The 18976-nt window shown below is 34.9% G+C and overlaps 1 protein-coding gene across 8 annotated transcripts in view; it reads left to right on the top strand.

The window, feature by feature from the left end:
- The window catches only part of DDHD1 (DDHD domain containing 1), a 105376-nt gene that overhangs the window by 29452 nt on the left and 56948 nt on the right, over positions 1 to 18976 (top strand). For 4 of the 8 annotated variants that reach the window (XM_072761592.1, XM_072761590.1, XM_072761597.1 and 1 more), the window contains exons 2-3: positions 12881 to 13054; positions 13661 to 13681. In XM_072761592.1, the coding sequence (XP_072617693.1) occupies positions 12881 to 13054; positions 13661 to 13681 (195 nt within the window). The remainder of the gene's footprint in view (positions 1 to 12880; positions 13055 to 13660; positions 13682 to 18976) is intronic. The other 4 variants (XM_072761591.1, XM_072761598.1, XM_026000673.2 and 1 more) reach the window with 1 other exon arrangement.

Below are 18976 nucleotides of genomic sequence, written 5' to 3'. Positions count from 1 at the left end.
AGTATGTCATACTACATAATTCTATATAAGCTACTAAAAAAGCAAAATAAATCTGTGGTGCTAGAGGTAAGAATTATGTTTACTCTTGGTGAGAGGTAGCATCTGGAAAAGAGATGCATGATGGGGCTTCTGAAATGTTGATAATGTTTACTTGCTTGATTTTGTAACTTGTAAAAAGCCACTGTCCTGTATGCATAAGAGTAGCACACCTTTCTATATTTACGTCATTCTTCAACAGAAAGTCCACCCTCCCAAGAAATAGCCTGTTCTTTTATTCTTGGAAAATAGTCAAAATTTTTCCTCAGAATCACATAATTATCAGAAAATAGAATGTTAATGGCTGACAGACCACAGCATAAACCAACTAAGTAGGTTGACAAATACCGCTCAACTTGGGGAAGGCCCAATTTGGAGCACTAACAGAAGTGCTCTGTCTGCCAGACTTGCCAGGTGATCAGACAAGCTGGATGAAATATGTCTTATTCAGCATACTTTTATTAAAATCCAACTTTATCATAGGTGCTCTTATCTTTTAGGTTTTGGAGGCACCTATGAACATAGTACTTACATCCAAGGATCCCATGGAAGTGAGGAAGGCAGAGCAGTTGCAATACAATAACACAAACACTGATAAATGTGCAGAATTAATTCAGTGAAATCACAGAGAGGGGGAGGTAACCAAAGGCTTCCTGAGGGAAACAAAGATGAAAGATAGCTAAATGGAGAAAATGGGGAAGAGCATCCAGGTAAAAGGAAGAGTACACTTAGGATACAGAAGTATAACTCACATTCAAGGAACTGTTCTTGTTGACATGGAAAGCACAGGGACCATCAGCATTATCATATTGATCATCAAGAGGCCAACCCAGAGCCTGATTCATGGTAGACATTCAGATATTAGTTAGGTAAATAAATACCTAACATGGCATCAGTTATGTAAATAAGTAGTCAAAAATCATGAGCTTACTGCTTCTTGGCCTTTTGGCTGAGATCAAGTGTAGAAAGGTCATGAGCTTATAATTCTAAGAAGCTCAGAGTTCATTTGGTAGACAGTGAGGAGCCATTAAAGAATTTAGGTTTTGGAATAACGCGATTTGTGGTATTTTAGAAAGGTTTTCTGGGAATTCTATAAAAGAAGGATTGAGAGTCTTTCTAAATAGAAGAGAATAAGGGGAATTTTGTTATGTATACGTAAATGTGTGTGCTTAACACTACACATGCATGTGAGTAGGCATTTGGTGAGAGTTGAAGTTAGGAATACTACAGTTAGATTGGAAGTTCTAAAATGAAACATGATAAGAGTGTGAACTTATTAGACTATAGGCCCGATAAATATGGAATGATTTTGGAGATACAATAAAGAGTGATTAATATACAGATATAAGAAGTATTTGAGGAGGAGGCGTCTTGAATGACTCCCAGAATTCTGTCTTGGATGACGGGCTGAATATTGTCAGCACACCATTTGTTACGATAGGGAATACAGGTTGAGTAACAGGTTTGTGTTCCGTTTTGTTTTCCAGGAATCTAGTGTGTTCCATGGCTACTTATGATTCTGGTAATTGTTGATCTGTCTGCTAGGGGATGTTTAGTTGGCAGTTGAATATTTGGACAAGACTGAGGCCTGAATGAGAAAGATGATATAGTATTTAATAATAGCATACTGGTTGAATTTAAAGCTTGGGTAAAACTCCCAAAACATCTATCAGCAGAATACATGTTTAGATTAATTATGCTAAAGAGAAGAAAAGAGTTAGGAGTGCAGATGTTTGCTATAAACTTGTTTTATTGTTTTTCACTCTGCTTTTTTTTTACTTCTCTGATTTTTATGGGGAGGCATGGTTGGCTCTGGTTTGTAAGTCTCGTAATAGACTGTCAATATAAAATCTCCCAAATTACTTGTTTTCAAATTACCAATACAACTAAACAGCCTGTATTTCTTGGGGAGAAGGCAAAAAAAAAAAGGATTTTCTTACTTGAGAAGGTTGTGTTATGTAGTAGAAAGAGCATAGATGAACTTTGGAGTCAAAGTTTGGTAGGAATTCTGTTTCTCATATTATCTAGCTATGTGCCTTTGGGCAAGTCATTTAGTTTCACTAAGACCTTATTTATTTGTAAAACTGCAGTAATTATAGCTATATTTTAAGATTATTTTAAAAATTAGCTTTTGGGTCTGGAAGATAATGGCAATTGTCCAAGTGTAAATCTCTCCACACATCCTCCCCAGAAGCCATTAGACCAAAAAGGGCCACACACACACATTCCCCATATATAACTCATACCTTCAGCATTACTACAACATAGATAATACCATGAATTTTAAATTGCCTTTATGTTGTAAATAAACAACGAATTACAATGGTTCCTATTGCTACTCAGACAAACCCCTGAGTCTGGAGATTGGGGCAAGGAGAGGCATAAGAGACAGTGAAAACGGGGGTGGGGGAAGGAGATCAGAGGTTCACAATGAAGCACAAGCAAAATGACTTCCAGAAAGAAAACATCCCCCACAGAACTGGAAAAATACAGACACGGGCCTGGGACTTTGGAATTCATAGCACTAGTTATACGGGAAGGTATATGAAAGAGAGAGACCACTAGCAGCATCAGAGAAATATTGTTCTGGGAGAGGAGATCGAGAAAGGATGATGCCTCTTGGAGCCATCACAGGGAGAGGAAAGAAGGAAGTAAGGAGAAATCAAAGAGAAATAAGGCACACAAGTTCAGTATCCATCCACCCACCCACCACCACCATAACATCATCCATTAAAGCAGCTGCTTTTACTAATCTGCAGAAGCAGACAGTCTTCAACTAAGAACTCTAACCATAAAGTGCTCAGGAATAGAAATGTAGAAGCTATACAAGGCCACTTAAGAGGAATACAGAAAATATGAAACAATGTATCTCCACTGAAAAAAATTCTTTTCTAAAAAGGAAACAAAACAAAGGGAAACTTATTTTTAGTAACAGTTTATTAATTATTTATTTATTTATTTATTTATTTATTTATTTATTTATTTATGAGAGAGATTGAGAGAGAGAGAGAGGGAGAGAGAGAGAGGCAGAGACACAGGAGGAGGGAGAAGCAGACTCCATGTGGGGAGCCGGACGTGGGACTCTATCCTGGGACTCCAGGATCCTGGACTCCAGGATCGTGCCCTGGGCCAAAGGCAGGCGCCAAACCGCTGAGCCACCCAGGGATCCCTTTAGTAACTGTTTAATTAACGTACTGTGTTATATTAGTTTCTGGTGCACGATATAATGATTTGACAATTCTGTATGTGTTACTCAGTGCTCATCACACTAAGTGTACGCTTAACCTTTTTCATCTCTTTCACCCATTCCCCACCCATTCCCCTCTGGTAACTATCATTTTGTTCTCTGAATTTGAGTGTTTTTTGGTTTGTCTCTTTTTATTTTTGTACCTTTATTTTGTTTCTTACATTTCACACGTGAGTGAAATCATATGGTATTTGTTTTTCTCTGATATATTTCACTAACATTATGTCCACTAGATCCATCCGTGTAGTTGCAAATGGCAAGGTTTCATTCTTTTTTTACAGAGTTTATTTTTGTGTATGGTTTAAGAAAGTGTTCATTTTCATTCTTTCTCATGAAGCTGTCTGGTTTTCCCAACACCGTTTGTTGAAGAGACTTTTTCCCATTGCATATTCTCTCCTCTTTTGTTGTAGATTATCTGACAATATAATTGTGGGTTTATTTCTGGGCTTTCTGTTCTGTTCCATTTATCTATGAACGTGTCAGTTTTTGTGCTAGTATCATACTGTTTTGATTACTACAGCTTTGTAGTATATCTTGAAATCTAGGATTGTAATAACACCAGTTTTGTTCCTTTTCAAGATTACTTTGACTATTCAGGATCTTTTGTGGTTCCATACAAATTTGAGGATTTTGTTCTAGTTGTGTGAAAATGCTATTGGTATTTTGACAGAGATATCATTAAATCTGTAAGAAGCTTTGGCTAGTATGCATATTTAACAGTATTTGTTCTCCCATTCCATGACCATGGAATCTCTTTCTTTATGTCATATTTCATTTCTTTTGTTGGTGTTTTTTTATAGTTTTCAGAATACAGATCTTTCATCTCCTTGGTTAAGTTTATTCCTAGATTTAAAAATTATTTTTGGAGCAATTGTAAATGAGATTATTTTATGGATTTCTTTTTGTCCTACTTCATTATTAGTATGTAGAAATGCAGTGGATTTCTTTAAATGGATTTTGTATCCTGCAACCTTAATGAATTCATTTATCAGTTCTAACAGCATTCTTGTCTTGTTCCTGATCTTAGGGGAAAGCTCTCAGTTTTTACCATCCAGTATGCTGTTAGCTGTGTGGGTTTTTCATGTATGGTCTTTGTTATGTTGAGGTATGTTCCCTCTAAACCTACTTTGTTGAGGGTTTTTATTTATTTATTTATTTATTTATTTATTTATTTATTTATTTATTATTTTTTATTTATGGTAGTCACAGAGAGAGAGAGAGAGGCAGAGACACAGGCAGAGGGAGAAGCAGGCTCCATGCACCGGGAGCCTGATGTGGGATTTGATCCTGGGTCTCCAGGATCGCGCCCTGGGCCAAAGGCAGGCGCCAAACCGCTGCGCCACCCAGGGATCCCCTGTTGAGGGTTTTTATCATGAATGGATGTTGCATTTTGTCAGATGCTTTTTCTGAATCTATTGAAATGATCATATGGTTTTTATCTTTTCTCTTACTGATGTGATATATCACGTTGACTGATTCATGAATAATTGAACCACCCTTTGCATCTCAGGAGTAAATCCCACTTATAGTGAAAATTTTTTAAAAATATATTTTTGGGTTTAGTTTACTAATATTTTGTTAAGGATTCTTGCATCTGTGTTCATCAGGGATACTGGCCTATGGCTCTCTCTCTTTTCTTTCTTTTTTTTTGTAGTGTCTTTATCTGGTTTTGGTATCAGGGAAATGCTAGCCTCATATGAATTTGGAAGCTTTCCTTCCTCTTCTATTTTTTGGAATGGTTTGAGAGAAATATGTATTACCTCTTTTTTCAAATGTTTGGTAAAATTCACCTGTGAAGCCATCTGGTCTTGGACTTTTGTTTGCTGGAAGTTTTTTGAATATTGATTCAATTTTATTGCCGGTAATCAGTCTGTTCAGATTTTCTTTTTCTTCCTGATCCTTTTTCGGGAGGTTATGTTTCTAGAAATTAAGCCATTTTTTCCTACATTGCCCAATTTGTTGGCATATGATTTTTCACAACACTCTCTTATAATCTCATGTACTTTTATGCTGCTGGTTATTTCTCTTTAATTTCTGATTTTGATTCTTTTTTATTATTATGAATCTGGCTAAACGTTTACCAATTTTCTCTTTTCAAAGAACTAGCTTCTGGCTTCATGGATCTGTTCTCTTGGGTTTTTTTAATTTCTATTTTGTTTATTTCTTTTTTTTTTTTTTTTTTTTTTTTATGATAGTCACACACAGAGAGAGAGAGAGGCAGAGACACAGGCAGAGGGAGAAGCAGGCTCCATGCACCGGGAGCCCGACGGATTCGATCCCGGGTCTCCAGGATCGCGCCCTGGGCCAAAGGCAGGCGCCAAACCGCTGCGCCACCCAGGGATCCCTCTATTTTGTTTATTTCTGCTTTAATATTTCCTTCCTTCTACTGGTTTTGGGTTTTGTTTATTTTTCTTTTTCTGGCTCCTTTAGATGACAGGTTAGGTGGTTTATTTGAGATTTTTCTTCTTAAGATAGCCTGTATTGCTATAAAATTCCCTCTTAAGAACAGCTTTTGCTGCCTCCCAAAGGTTTTGGACTGTTGTGTTTTCATTTTCATTTGTCTCTTTTTTTTTTTTCTCTTCTCTTTGGATTCTTGGTTGATCCATTCATTGTTTTAGTATCATGTTATTTAGCCTCCGTGTATTTGTGTTCTTTCCAGATCTTTTCTTGTGGTTTATTTCTAGTTTCAAGGCATTGTGGTCAGAAAAGATGCATGGTATGATTTCAGTTTTTTTGATTTGTTGAGACTTGTTTTGTGTCCTAACATGTGATCTCTTCTAGAGAATGTTCCATGTGCACTGAAAAAGAATGTGTATTCTGATGTTTTTTCACGGAATGTTCTGAATGTATGCTGTTAGATCCATCTGGTCTAATGTATCATCCAAAGCCACTGTTACCTTGTTGCTTTTCTATTTGGATAATCTATCCATTGATGTAAGTGGGGGGTTAAAATCTCCTACTATTAATTGTATTACTATCAATTACTTCCATTATGCTTGTAATTAACTACTTTATCTATTTGGGTGCTCCCATACTGGGCACATAAATATTTACAATTGTTACATTTTCTTTTTTTGGATTGTTCCTTTTATGATTATGTGGTGTCCTTCTTAGACTCTTGTTATAGTCTTTGTTTTAAAGTTTATTTTGTGTGATTTTAAGTGTTGATACTCAGCTTTCCTTTCACTTCTGTTTGCATGATAAATGCTTTTCCATCAGATCAATTTCAATATGCCTGTGTCTTTATGTCTGAAATTAGTTTTTTGTAGGCAGCATACAGATGGATTTTACTTTTTTATCCATTCCATCACTCTGTCTTAATTGGAGCATTTAGTCTATTTACATTCAAAGTAATTGTTGATAGGTATGTACATATTGCCATTTTGTTACTGGTTTTATGATTATTTTTATAGTTCTTCTCTGTTCCTTTCTTTTCTTGCTCTCTCACAGTTTGCTGGATTTCTTTAATGATATACTTGGATTCCTTTCTCTTCTATTTTGCATACCTATTACTGGCTTTTGATTTGTGGTTAACATTAGTTTTATATATAACATCATATGCATATAGCAGTGTATACTAAGCTGATGGTCGCTTAAATTTGAACCCATTCTAAAAGCACTAAATTATTTCTCCTTACCCTTCCCTCATTTTAAGTATATGATATCATACCTTACATCTTTTTATTTTGTGAATCCCTTGAATGATTATTATGGATATATTTAATTTTACTGCTTTTATGCTTGCTTCTGTTCTTATTCCTGCTTATGGTCTTTCCTTTCCAAAGACCCCCCTTTAACATTTCTTGTAAGGCTGTTTAGTGGTGATGAATTCCTTTAATTCTTATTTGTCTGGAACACTCTATCTCTCCTTCCCTTGCTGGATGGATAGAGTATGCTTGGTTGCAGGGTTTTTTCTTTCAGCACTGAATATATCATGCCACTCCCTTCTGGCCTGCAATTTTTTTGCTAAAAAAAATCAGCTCATAGCCTTATGGAGTTTCCCTTCTATCTAAGTGTTTTCTTTTCTCTTACTGCTTTTAAAATTCTCTCTTTATCACTGTAATTTGCCATTTTAATTACTGTGTGTCCTGGTGTAGACTTCCTTGGGTTGATTTTGTTAGGGGTTCTCTGTACCTCCTGGATCTGGATTTCTGTTTCCTTCCACAAATTTGGGGAGTTTTCCACTATAATTTCTTTAAATACATTCTCTGCCCCCTTTTCTCTATATACTCCTTCTGGGAACCCTATAGTTTGAATGTTACTATACTTGATGGTGTTACTGAGTACGCTTCATCTATTCTTATTTTTTCTTTTTCTTTTTCTTTTTTCTTTCTCCTGTTCAGCTTGATTGTTTTTTGTTACTCTGTCCTCCAGGTTGCCAATCTGTTCTTCCCTCTAGTGTACTATTTATTCCCTCTAGTCTATTTTGGATTTCACTTATTGAATTTATCTGATTCTTTTTTATGTTTTCTCTTTGATGATATTCTCACTGAAGTCCTCCACTCTTTTTTTGAAGTTAGTATCTTCACAACCAATATTTTAAATGCTCTAGTAGGCATGTTACTACTTAGCTCCATTTCACTTAGCTCTTTTGTTGTGATTTGTCCTATTCTTTATTTGGGACATATTTCTCTCTCCTCATTTTGAGTGATTCTCTGTTTCTATGTGTTAGGTCAATCAGCTACATCTCCTCCTGACAGTTGTGGCTTAAGATGAAGAGTCCTGCAGTGCCCTGCAGTACAATGTCCCCTGTTCATCAGAACCTGGCACTTCAGGTGTCCTATGTGTGTTGCATGTACCCTACTATTGTGGCTGAGCCACATTGCCTTCAGTCCAGTCATCTGCAATGGCTCTCTTTGGTCCTTGTGTTGTTAATGGGCCAGTCTGGGGCTGCCTTGGGCTTGAGTCAGATCAGGCGTTTGTCAGAGATGCAGTATCACTGAACTGTGGGGTGCTTTCTCTTTGTGGTCCCCTGAGAAGCTTTTGTCAGTAAGTAGGACCTGCAGTTAGACCACATGTCTGGCCTCTCCCTACTGCTGAGGCTGCAGTGAGACTGGTATGTATGATGGCCTTCCCCCTCTCTCTGGGGCAGGAGTTACTTTGGAATGGTGCTGGCCCCTGTTGGGGTTGTTTGCACACTGCCACACTTGTTGCACTGCTTTGGATGGACTCCTGCTGAGGGCCTGTTTGAGAGGGCAAGTCCACAGGAGAGTGCTCTGTTAGCAAGCCAGGTGGAGTGTTCCTAGTGGTTCCCAGTGGTTCCCCCAGGTGTCTGTGTATCTAGGCTGGGGGTAGGGGAAGGCAATGGCACCCTCCAGCTCTTTGGTTCTTGGAGAAGTCTCCTAAAAATCCCTGCCTCTCCAGCATACGTTCTGAGATTCATAAATGATTCTTGCCCAGGTATTTTTCAAACTGCTGTTTCTAATCTGTATCTCCATGGGGCTCTTTCTTATACTGTCTCTTTTCAGGCAAGGACTGGACTCAGTTTTCTATTACTCTCTCCCAGAGACAAGCCTGCTGATTTTTTAAAATTCCAGCTTTTAATCAGCACTGACTGTAAGAACTAGAGATGTTTTTCTGATTTTCAAAGCCATATGTTATGAAGATTCGTCCTCCCAGTGCAGGTTCCCCAGGCCTGATGAGGTGTCTACTGCTCTCCCTTTCTGTGCCTGCAGTCACTTCCTCCTGCAGACCATCTCCCAGTCAGTTCAGTTCCCAGCCACCTTTCCATTCTTCCTACTGTCTTTGATGTGGCCTCTTCTCTACATTTAGCTGTGGATAGTCTTTAGATTGGTTCAGGAAACTATTAAGTTACTCCAACCAAACAAAAAAATTCTCAAACAAACTTGTGGACATACTAATAGGGGCATTGACATAAGAGGCATTGATAAAACAAACAAAATAATGGAAAAGATGCAGAGAGAAGTAAAAAGCTTGAGAAAGAAAGTGTGTGAAATGCAATATAGGCAAAGGAAGATCCAACAACTCTATAATTAGAGTCTCTGAAGGGGAGAAATCAGTGGAACAGAGCTAATGACAATCATAATCCGAGGGAACTTTTCAGAAACAAGAGGAAAACTGAAATCCACGTATTAAAAGGGCCCACTTGGACAGATTGGTCCAGAACAATGAACTGTGATCCAGAAACTATTAGACTTTAGAGACTAGTGAAGCTATTAGACTTTAAAGACTTTTTTTTCCTGTTCTCTGAGGTAAGGACTGAGTAGATCACTTTACTAATTAAAAAAGAAAAAAAGACATCAGACTTCTCAAGAACAATATACCAAGGAAAGCTACCAGAGAGCAGAATTTTTAAAAACTCAGGGAAACAAAGTTCAAGCTAGCCAACTTGTCTTTCAAGTATCAAGGTGATAGACAAAAAAAATTTTTTTTTTGATAAACAGTTTTGAACGTAAAAGAATTTAGGTAATTCTTAGTGAGAATTTAATATGTTTAATTGTAGATCCAAAACTAATATATTTATTAGTTTTAATATTTTATATATTCTGACAAAGTAGAATGAATAAAATTAATAATGAATGAAGAGAGAAAGGGAAAATAGAGTAAGATCATTCCCTATAAGTATTAAGTGGCTATTATAGGATACTACTTATGATGGTAAGTCAGATGGTAAAAGGTTAAATAAGAAAAAGAGACTTAAGATGCTCTAAAATACACGCACACACACACAACATATGAAGGCAACCATCAGAAAAAAAAAATGTAAATCTTCCTAAATACCAAAAGAAAGTAAAAGAAAAGAAAAAAAGCAGGAATACCAATTACAGGGAAAAAAGAGTAAGTATGAGTAATACTTGGTAATTATAATATATACCAATAATACTTGGTGATAAAGGTAATTATAGAACACACAATTCAGATATATCAGTCATGTCAATAAATATAAATGGGCTTATCTCACCTTAGAAGAAAAAGATTTTCAAGTGACTGAAAAAGATTTTCACTGAAAAAGATTTTCAGTGATTCAAAAATTTAAAAATAAGGGATGTGCAAAAACATCACAGGCAAATAGAAAAAAATAAAGCAGGGGTTGTAATCTCAATAAACAATGTAGGATCCATATTAAAAAGTCATTAAACACGGGATCCCTGGGTGGCGCAGCGGTTTAGCGCCTGCCTTTGGCCGAGGGCGCGATCCTGGAGACCCGGGATCGAATCCCACATCAGGCTCCCGGTGCATGGAGCCTGCTTCTCCCTCTGCCTGTGTCTCTGCCTCTCTCTCTCTCTGTGACTATCATAAATAAATAAAAATTTAAAAAATTAAAAAAAAAAAAAGTCATTAAACACAACCAAGTATACTTTATAGTGTTAAAAGCCATGATTCATAATGAAGGTATAATATTTTTTAGTATCTATACACCATATAACACAGTAAACACTTAAATACAGTGAAATTGCTATAGCAGAATATAGAATAATATAAAAAATAGAAACATACATGATGGATTTCTTTTTTTTTTTTTTTTTTTTTTTTAAATTTTATTTATTTATGATAGGCACACAGTGAGAGAGAGAGAGAGAAGCAGAGACATAGGCAGAGGGAGAAGCAGGCTCCATGCACCAGGAGCCCGACGTGGGATTCGATCCCGGGTCTCCAGGATCGCGCCCCGGGCCAAAGGCAGGCGCCAAACCGCTGCGCCACCCAGGGATCCCACATGATGGATTTCTAATCCATCACAGTACAAGTCTGGTACAAGATATTTAAAGCTTGTTTAGTAAATTTTCAGTCTCACACCCAGAATTAGCCATTTCTTAAAGAATTCTTGGTTTCTTTTAGTGAGGTATGATATTTAGAGATCATGGTCTTTATTTCAGGAGTGCTCACCTGTTGGTCTCTTTCTAGGCCTTTTCTTTTTTTTTTTATTTTTTATTTTTATTTATGATAGTCACAGAGAGAGAGAGAGAGAGGCAGAGACACAGGCGGAGGGAGAAGCAGGCTCCATGCACCGGGAGCCCGATGTGGGATTCAATCCCGGGTCTCCAGGATCGCGCCCTGGGCCAAAGGCAGGCGCCAAACCGCTGCGCCACCCAGGGATCCCATCTAGGCCTTTTCAATGGACAAAGCTTAGGACCCTTTAAAGAGAAAATACATCATTTTAGTTCATGCTGACATTAGTAATTGAAATTTAAAATTACAATTCTAATTCTTTGATTTTTATATCTGTACCTATTTTTTCTTGGTTCCTAATGATAGTAACAAAGCTAATATATTTATTTTAACTGTTTCAAATACTGTTTCAAAATAACAATACCAATATTAATACAATATTAAGATCTATGGCAGTGCACTTACTGCAAAAGGCTTAAGATGTATTTGCAGTTTTTTTTGTTCACAGGATATATGTAAAAATTACTGTTTTAAATCCACTTGAAAATTTTTTCTGTATATGGTTAAACTACCAAATCTCTACATAATTAAGTTTATCTGTTTTATTTTACTTTTTATTTTTAGGGTTTGTTATTTCCATTTTATTTTTACTTTTTTTTTTTTTTTTAAACAAACCTTAAAGGATTCAAGATATCATAGCTGACACCTATGGGGCTCAGTCAGTTAAGCATCTGACTCTTGATCTCAGTTTAGGTCTTGGTATTGGGGTACTGAGTTCAAGCCCTGCACTGGGCTCCACACTAGGCATAGAGGGAAAGAAAGAAAGAAAGAGAGAGAGAGAGAGAGAGAGAGAGAGAGAGAAAGAAAGAAAGAAAAAGAAAGAGAGAGAAAGAGGAGAGAAAGAAAGGAGAGAGGGAGGGAGGGACGGACAGACACAGGGAAGAAGGAAGGAAAAAAAGTGTTAGGCTTATAGGAACAGTATTTAATCAAAGAAATGTTGGTACGCTTGGGTGGCTCAGCAGTTGAGTGTCTGCTTTTGGCTCTGGGTGTGATCCCGGTCCTGGGATCAAGTCCCACCTCTGGCTCCCTGCGAGGAGCCTACCTCTCCCTCTGTGTCTCTGCCTCTCTCTCTGTGTCTCTCATGAATAAATAAATAAAATCTTAAAAAAAAAAAAAGACAAATGTTTACAGTTATTCAAGAAAACTTTCTACCCATTTTTTTTTCTAAAATGGATGAGGAATTTATTATAATTAAATGTTTCAGCTATTCCCGTATTCTAACAGGGAGCCTATAACTTTTAAGGCAGCCCTAAAAAGTGCAGCACACTACTACCACACACACTATTTCTGAACTACTTCTGGGAATGTATATCAGTATTTTCTAAGACATTGGAACTGTCACCAGAGTCTTGCATGAACTTGTCTTAACCCCATACCCTACTAGTTGGGGTTACTGGGGTCTCAGGTATAAAGATAACTGCTCATCTGCCTTTCTTTCTTTTTTCTTTTTCATCTGCCTTTCTAATGCCAAAGTAATTTTTATGCATAATATCCAATATAAATAAAATAATATGCTGTAAAAATATATATACACTGTGGTTTGAAATCTGGAATTTAAAACTTGAAGGGATTAAGCTGGGTCATGAAAGTTTTTGCCACAGTAGTAACAAAATATAAAATTATAGTTACTATGTGTCTTCCTAGGAGGTTGGATCCTAAAATGTATAATTCTGTGTCTTCTCTTTTCAGAAGCTGATAAAATACCAGTAATGCGTGGACAGTGGTTTATTGATGGTACTTGGCAGCCTCTAGAAGAAGAAGAAAGTAATTTAATTGAGCAAGAACATCTCAGCTGTTTTAGAGGTCAGCAGATGCAGGAAAATTTTGATATTGAAGTGACAAAATCCGTAGATGGAAAAGATGGTAAGACCGATTAATATATTTAATATGTTCTGTAAATCAAGTAAGTTCTTGGTGAAGTGTAGAGTAGTTCTTAATTTTGCATAGTAATTCATGAGTGTTAGAATTTATAAAATTTCTGATTTAAACATTTGATTACTTAGAATTTAAATCTATGAATTTCTGAACTATCTCAGTTTTTTATTTTATTTAATATGTGTGTGCACTGGCATGACACTAACATGACTTACTATAATTGTACAATTGTTATGTTCTGTGAATTAGTCCTTTTAGTAGTTTTTAATTACCAACAAAATTGAATCTACAAAAAAATCTGTCATTATATCAAAAGGACAGTTTTGTTAATATTTTAATGTTGGTTCTTTTCCTGAAGTTTAAAAAAAGTTAATTTCCTTTATGTAAATAACTTTAGGCTGTCTCCATATCAACTTTTAATTTGAATTAGTCTACTCTTTATATTCCCTTATTCAGCATTTGGATTTGTTTGCAATAGCTTAATATATTTACATAATAGCCAAGATTGCCATGTTTCATTATGTGTCTGATCTTGAGTAAAATTCAAAATGTGTGGTAAAGTTAAAAATACTTCTATTGTTCCATTTACTGCAGGCAGTGGGATCAGCTATTCTGGTGAGTATGATAATCCAGGTAGATTAGAATTTGTAGATTTCTCTAAATATTTTTTTCTAAAAAGTGTTTCTTCATCTATGCTTGCCTTTATTTTGGAAGTTTCTTGGCAAGCCCCATTGAAACTCGTGAATTAAAAGTATGAATTAAGTGAGTTCTCCCCCCAACCCCAAAACATTTCTAAAGCAGAAACTCAATATTGGTCAAGTAATTCACAGATGCAGTTTGGAAAAAATTATGTGGTTGGAAGTAATTGCTCATATGACATAATTAATAGCAGAACAACAAGCTTTAAATTGGCTTTGGGTTTTTTTTTCTTATTCTTAGTGACAAACATCCTTAAGTATTTTCTTTCTGAAAATTTCAAAAATTTTCTCTCTCTGAACACACACACCTCACAAGCAAGGAAACTATAGTTCATACCAGATTAACATTATCTTTTGTGTCTAGTTGATTAAAAGTCTACATAACTGAGAAACTAGCTTCTCAAAGTTGTGGTTCATTACCACTACCAAAATAAGATTGCTATTGGAGAGGGCTGAATTCTAGATTTTTTTCTATTCTCCTTTAGTCCTCCCTCAAAAATGGCAATTCACCTTAACAAACCCAGTTTAGCCACCTGAATTCCTTACTATGAATGTAGAGGAAAAAACCCAAGAGCTTGGAGGAAAACAAGAATAAGTATAAAAAATAAAAACATAAGTTGATTATTCGCCTTTCTTGTACTGTATTCAAAACATATTTTTTTCTTTTGCTAATTCATCTTGTAGAAGTTAATCTATCAGCTCTGTTTCATCTAATAGATCTAATAGATCACATCTATTTGGAATCTTGTTTTTATTACAATAAAAATTAGAATTTTGTGTGTCTTTTTTAGTTCTACTACCTATCAGAATGTTAAGTTTAGCAAGATACTTCAGTTTTCTTCACAGTGCCCTAATTTTATGAGCCAGTCATTTAAAAAGATCTGATAGAAAGAAAAAAAAAAGTCTGATAGAGAACAGGTGTATTTGTATGAGAAGGTTTTTAGGAGGTCTTAGAGTGTCTGTGTTGATTCTAGAGTATCAATCAAGGATATTATAGTGATATTTTTTGTTAGATTTAAGGATATACATCTAGTGGTAAAATTCTAATTGGTAATAGAAAATTTTTAAACTTACAACACTTTTGCACTGTAATCTTTCAAAATGATTCTTTGAGGTTCATTAGAAGAAAATTTTTTTTTTTAAATACAGCATGGCATGTAAAGCTTTGCCATATTTTATTATTAGCAAAGATTTTAAATTCAGTTTAGTATGGATACTGTTGTCATAAACTTATAGCCATTTTAGTTGTTTCTCAGTTTTATGTAAAAGGTACATGTATCATGTATATGTTAAGATGTGATATTTTACTTTGAAAATTATGGGAAATTTTATAGTACATTTGAAAATTATCACTGGTCTTAAGGAAAGAACATTTGCTGTCCAAAAAGCCACCATTATTAGAAAAATAAATCCAATTTACCATATCTACAAAGATAAAATATAGTATAATATTTTATTTTGCTTCCTACCTTCTGAAATTTCACCTTTCATAATTAGAGTAAAAAAAAAAAAAACCTTTTCCTCCTAAATTTTCTCATGTATATATATGAGAAAGTCTTGATTCATGATATTGTCAGATTTTAAATGTTTCCATGTGCAGATAGTGTTGTGCTAGGCACTTTTGTGAAGGAAATAGACAAAATTTTTACCTTCAAGAAGTTTTGGGGAAGACAATGTCAAAGATGAGAATTGTTAGTAAGTATAAGATAACAGGGTAAACAATGAATATAGAATTAGATATTCTACAAATAGATTTGGAATACTGAGAGTTGGAGATCACGATGCTGTGGAGGTTTTCAAGTAAGGCTTTCTGGAAAAATCCAATTTAATAATTAAAAACATTTAAAAATACTGTATCTAGGAACCTTTAAGTGCTCTGGGATTTTTTTTTTTCTCCTCAGCAGAATTTCTGAGAAACTAAACAGAGTTCTTGCCTTGAAGGACATTGATATAAAATAATTCCTTTTCTTTCTGACCTTATCTGTGTTTTAGTTAAGGCAGCTGATGCCACAAATAAATTGGATTTCTTAATGTTTTCTCCTTGTTAATTTTCCTACTAATCTCAAAGTAAGCATTGAAATAGATTGATGAAAATTTAGCATAACTTTTTTTAGCACACAAATCAAAATAACCCATAAAAGCATCATCACTTTTTTGCAATTTAGATACTTTAATCTAAATTTTGTTTTCCCTTAGACTTAAAAATCAATTCTCTTCTTGCCCCACCTCCTAGCAGCCTAACAAATGGAAGCCTGGAGTTTCACTGGGGATGAATTCTACAAATAAAATCAGCCCTTCAAAAAGTAATTTTGAAAATATTTGCGGGTAGTACTAGATTAGTGTTTGACTCATTTTATAATCTATCTAAGCAGTAATCAGTTTAAAAAAGGTTAAACTAGGAGTGCCTGGGTGGCTTAGTCGGTTAACTCTCTGCCTTCACTTAGGTCATGATCCCAGGGTCCTGGGATCCAGTCCTGTATTGGACTCCTTGCTCAGTGGAGAGCTTGCTTCTCCCTCTCCCTCTGCTACCCCCTGCTTGTGCTCTGTGTCAAATAAATACATTAAAAATCTTAAAAAAAAAAATAAAAAGGCAATTTAATGGGTTAATCCTGCATCTCACCCTGGCCAAAAAATGCATAGCATCAATCCAATCATGAGAAAACATCAGATAAATTCAAATTAAGGGATATTCTACAAAATAACAAAATAGCTCTTCAAAAGTGTTATGGGGTCTAGTTAACTAGATGAGGTGAATCCTTTACCACTATATGTCAAATTACTATTATGTACATGTTAAATATCTTCTTTTTTTGTCAAGTATATCTCAATAAAGATGACTTTACCTTCAAGTAAAGGTATCAAAGTTAGGAAAGGAAAAAAGTCCAGTAGGGGCATTAAAATAAAATAGTAAAAAATATTTAATTAGACCAAAAGAAATCCGGAAAAGAGAAACAAGAAACAAAATACAGAAGGAACAAAGAGAAAGTAAATGGGAAATAGTAAACCTAAATTTACCCATATTGATAATTATGGTGAATGTAAGTGAACTAATGCTGCAATTAAAAGGCAAAGATTGACATATTAAGAATGCGAAACCTGACTGCTATGCTGTCTACAAGAGTCTCGGCTAGGTTACCATTCAAGCTATTTTGGGGTGCTGTGACATCACAGGTGTTGGTGTACCTTGAAGAACTTCAAACATTTAACAATTTGGCATGTAAAGTGTATATTCCTATCACTGTTAACTGAATAAGAATATCCCAAACTGTGAATATAAAACTGAAAAGTCAAAAAGATGAGAGGAGCTACAAGGGTGCTAATCCCTTCTAACCTGCTTTCCTTTTTCTCCCTCTTTGGTGACTAAGAGAATTCCCCATCTTCTAGCTCTTAGTTATTAGTTTTTATAAATTTACCTAATTTAATCTCTCTGAGATCCAAGAAGGTTGCTAGGCATTTTCTCATTACAGTTGGCATGTTTGAGATGTGCAGACCTGCTTTCCCTAAAGGTGAGATTATCCAGGTTACCAGCTTTTAGAAAGGGAGAAGTCATTGAGTTGTTCTGGGGATTTCTATGTCATCAACGACCCCCTTTTTTGATATTCTTTTGCTTTCAGAATTATATAATGAAGAAACAGGATTAGTAGGGGGCATTTATTGGAAATGCTATAATAGTACTTTAGATCTTTTTCATTGCTATGGAAGGCTTTAGTATATAAAACAACATTTTAATTAAATGTTAGCATTTAATAAGTTAACAGTTTTGGGTTTGTGCATATTGTTGCTAACATAAAAGGAAAATTTTTAGTAATGCTTTCTAGCACTTGAATTTCATTTAGTGGTGATCCCTGTTTGGATTGATAGTAAATACTTTGTACTGTGCTTATAATAGTACCCCTAATTCTATGCTTTGGGTTGAAAAAAATTAAGCTTTCTAACTGTGCTATGGGATATTGTGACAAATACAGCAAGTGACTTTCAAGTGAAAATAGGAATTTGATTTGAGAGGAAGGTAAAGAACCATGTCTAATTTTGTGAAGATGTTTTAAATAAGTGTACTTCTCTCTTTTTAGTATATTGGGATATTTGTCTCTTTTAATCCCTAAATTATACTGTTTATTTAAAAAAGAAAGCCTTTCTTTTTTATATCTTGACTAGATTTCTGAAAGTGTTTGCATAATTTTGAAGTGTAGTCAAATGGTCCATATGAATTTCAAGTGGATTTTTAAATAATTATTTAAAATGTAAAGAAATGTATTGATATATTATAACCAGCAATATTTGACAAGAAAAATGTTGACTTCAAGGTTTTCTGCTGATTTGCCAAATATCAAGTCTGTCTGGCTTTCTGTTGGCTGTTTCATGTTTACAAAATGTCAAAGTATGCATTTTTATTAATGACTTTTTATTATTTTTAGTTTTCTTTTAGTAAATATGGATTTAGTTCATGTTTTACTAGTGGATATATAAAACCTAGGTTTTGTTTCTTTGAGTAATAAAGTCTCAAATTTATGCCAATTTGATCTACTTTGATATTTAGCTTTTTCCTAATGAATTTTTTGTTTAAAAATGTTTCCTGCAAGTGTACATTCTACTCCTCAATAACTGATCAGAAGGCACCCCAGAGAAGAAACTTTAATGAAGAAAATTGTTTCAGTTATCATTTTCCAACCCAGTTATCATTTTCCAGCCCTTTGTAACAATGAAGTGTTTTTATTAATGTTCCAACCCAGTTTTTAATCCTAGTCTATAGCCTTCTAATTACATAGTTGTAATTATTAAGTGCCTTGTAAGCATTTCTCAGTTACCTTTTCATCTGTACATACAACAGATTTTTAAACCATTTCTGGTACTGCACAACAGGAATTAAATGTATTCATATTGGAGCAGTATTTAACCTTTGAATGTCACATTAATGTAGAAGGGAGTGAGGATGAAAAAGCAAATGTTTTAGAATATAAATTTGAACTAAGTCATAAAGGTTCTATGGTTCATTTCCTGAACTGTTAAAAACTGATTTGTAAAAAAAGAAAAGAAAAAGAAACTGATTTGTAAGGTTCAATTTCAAGTGGATTTTTAAATAACTGCTTATTTAAAATGTAAAGAAATTTACTGATATATAACTAGCAATGTTCCACAGGGAAAGTGTTGATTTTAAGGTTATTTACTGATTTGCCAAAGGCTGTGTCTGGCTTTATGTTGTCTGTCGCATGTT

Source organism: Vulpes vulpes, chromosome 6 (genome assembly GCF_048418805.1).
Source record: "Vulpes vulpes isolate BD-2025 chromosome 6, VulVul3, whole genome shotgun sequence".
NCBI classification, from domain to species: Eukaryota; Metazoa; Chordata; class Mammalia; order Carnivora; family Canidae; genus Vulpes; species Vulpes vulpes.
This window is presented reverse-complemented; position numbering and strand designations above follow the sequence as displayed.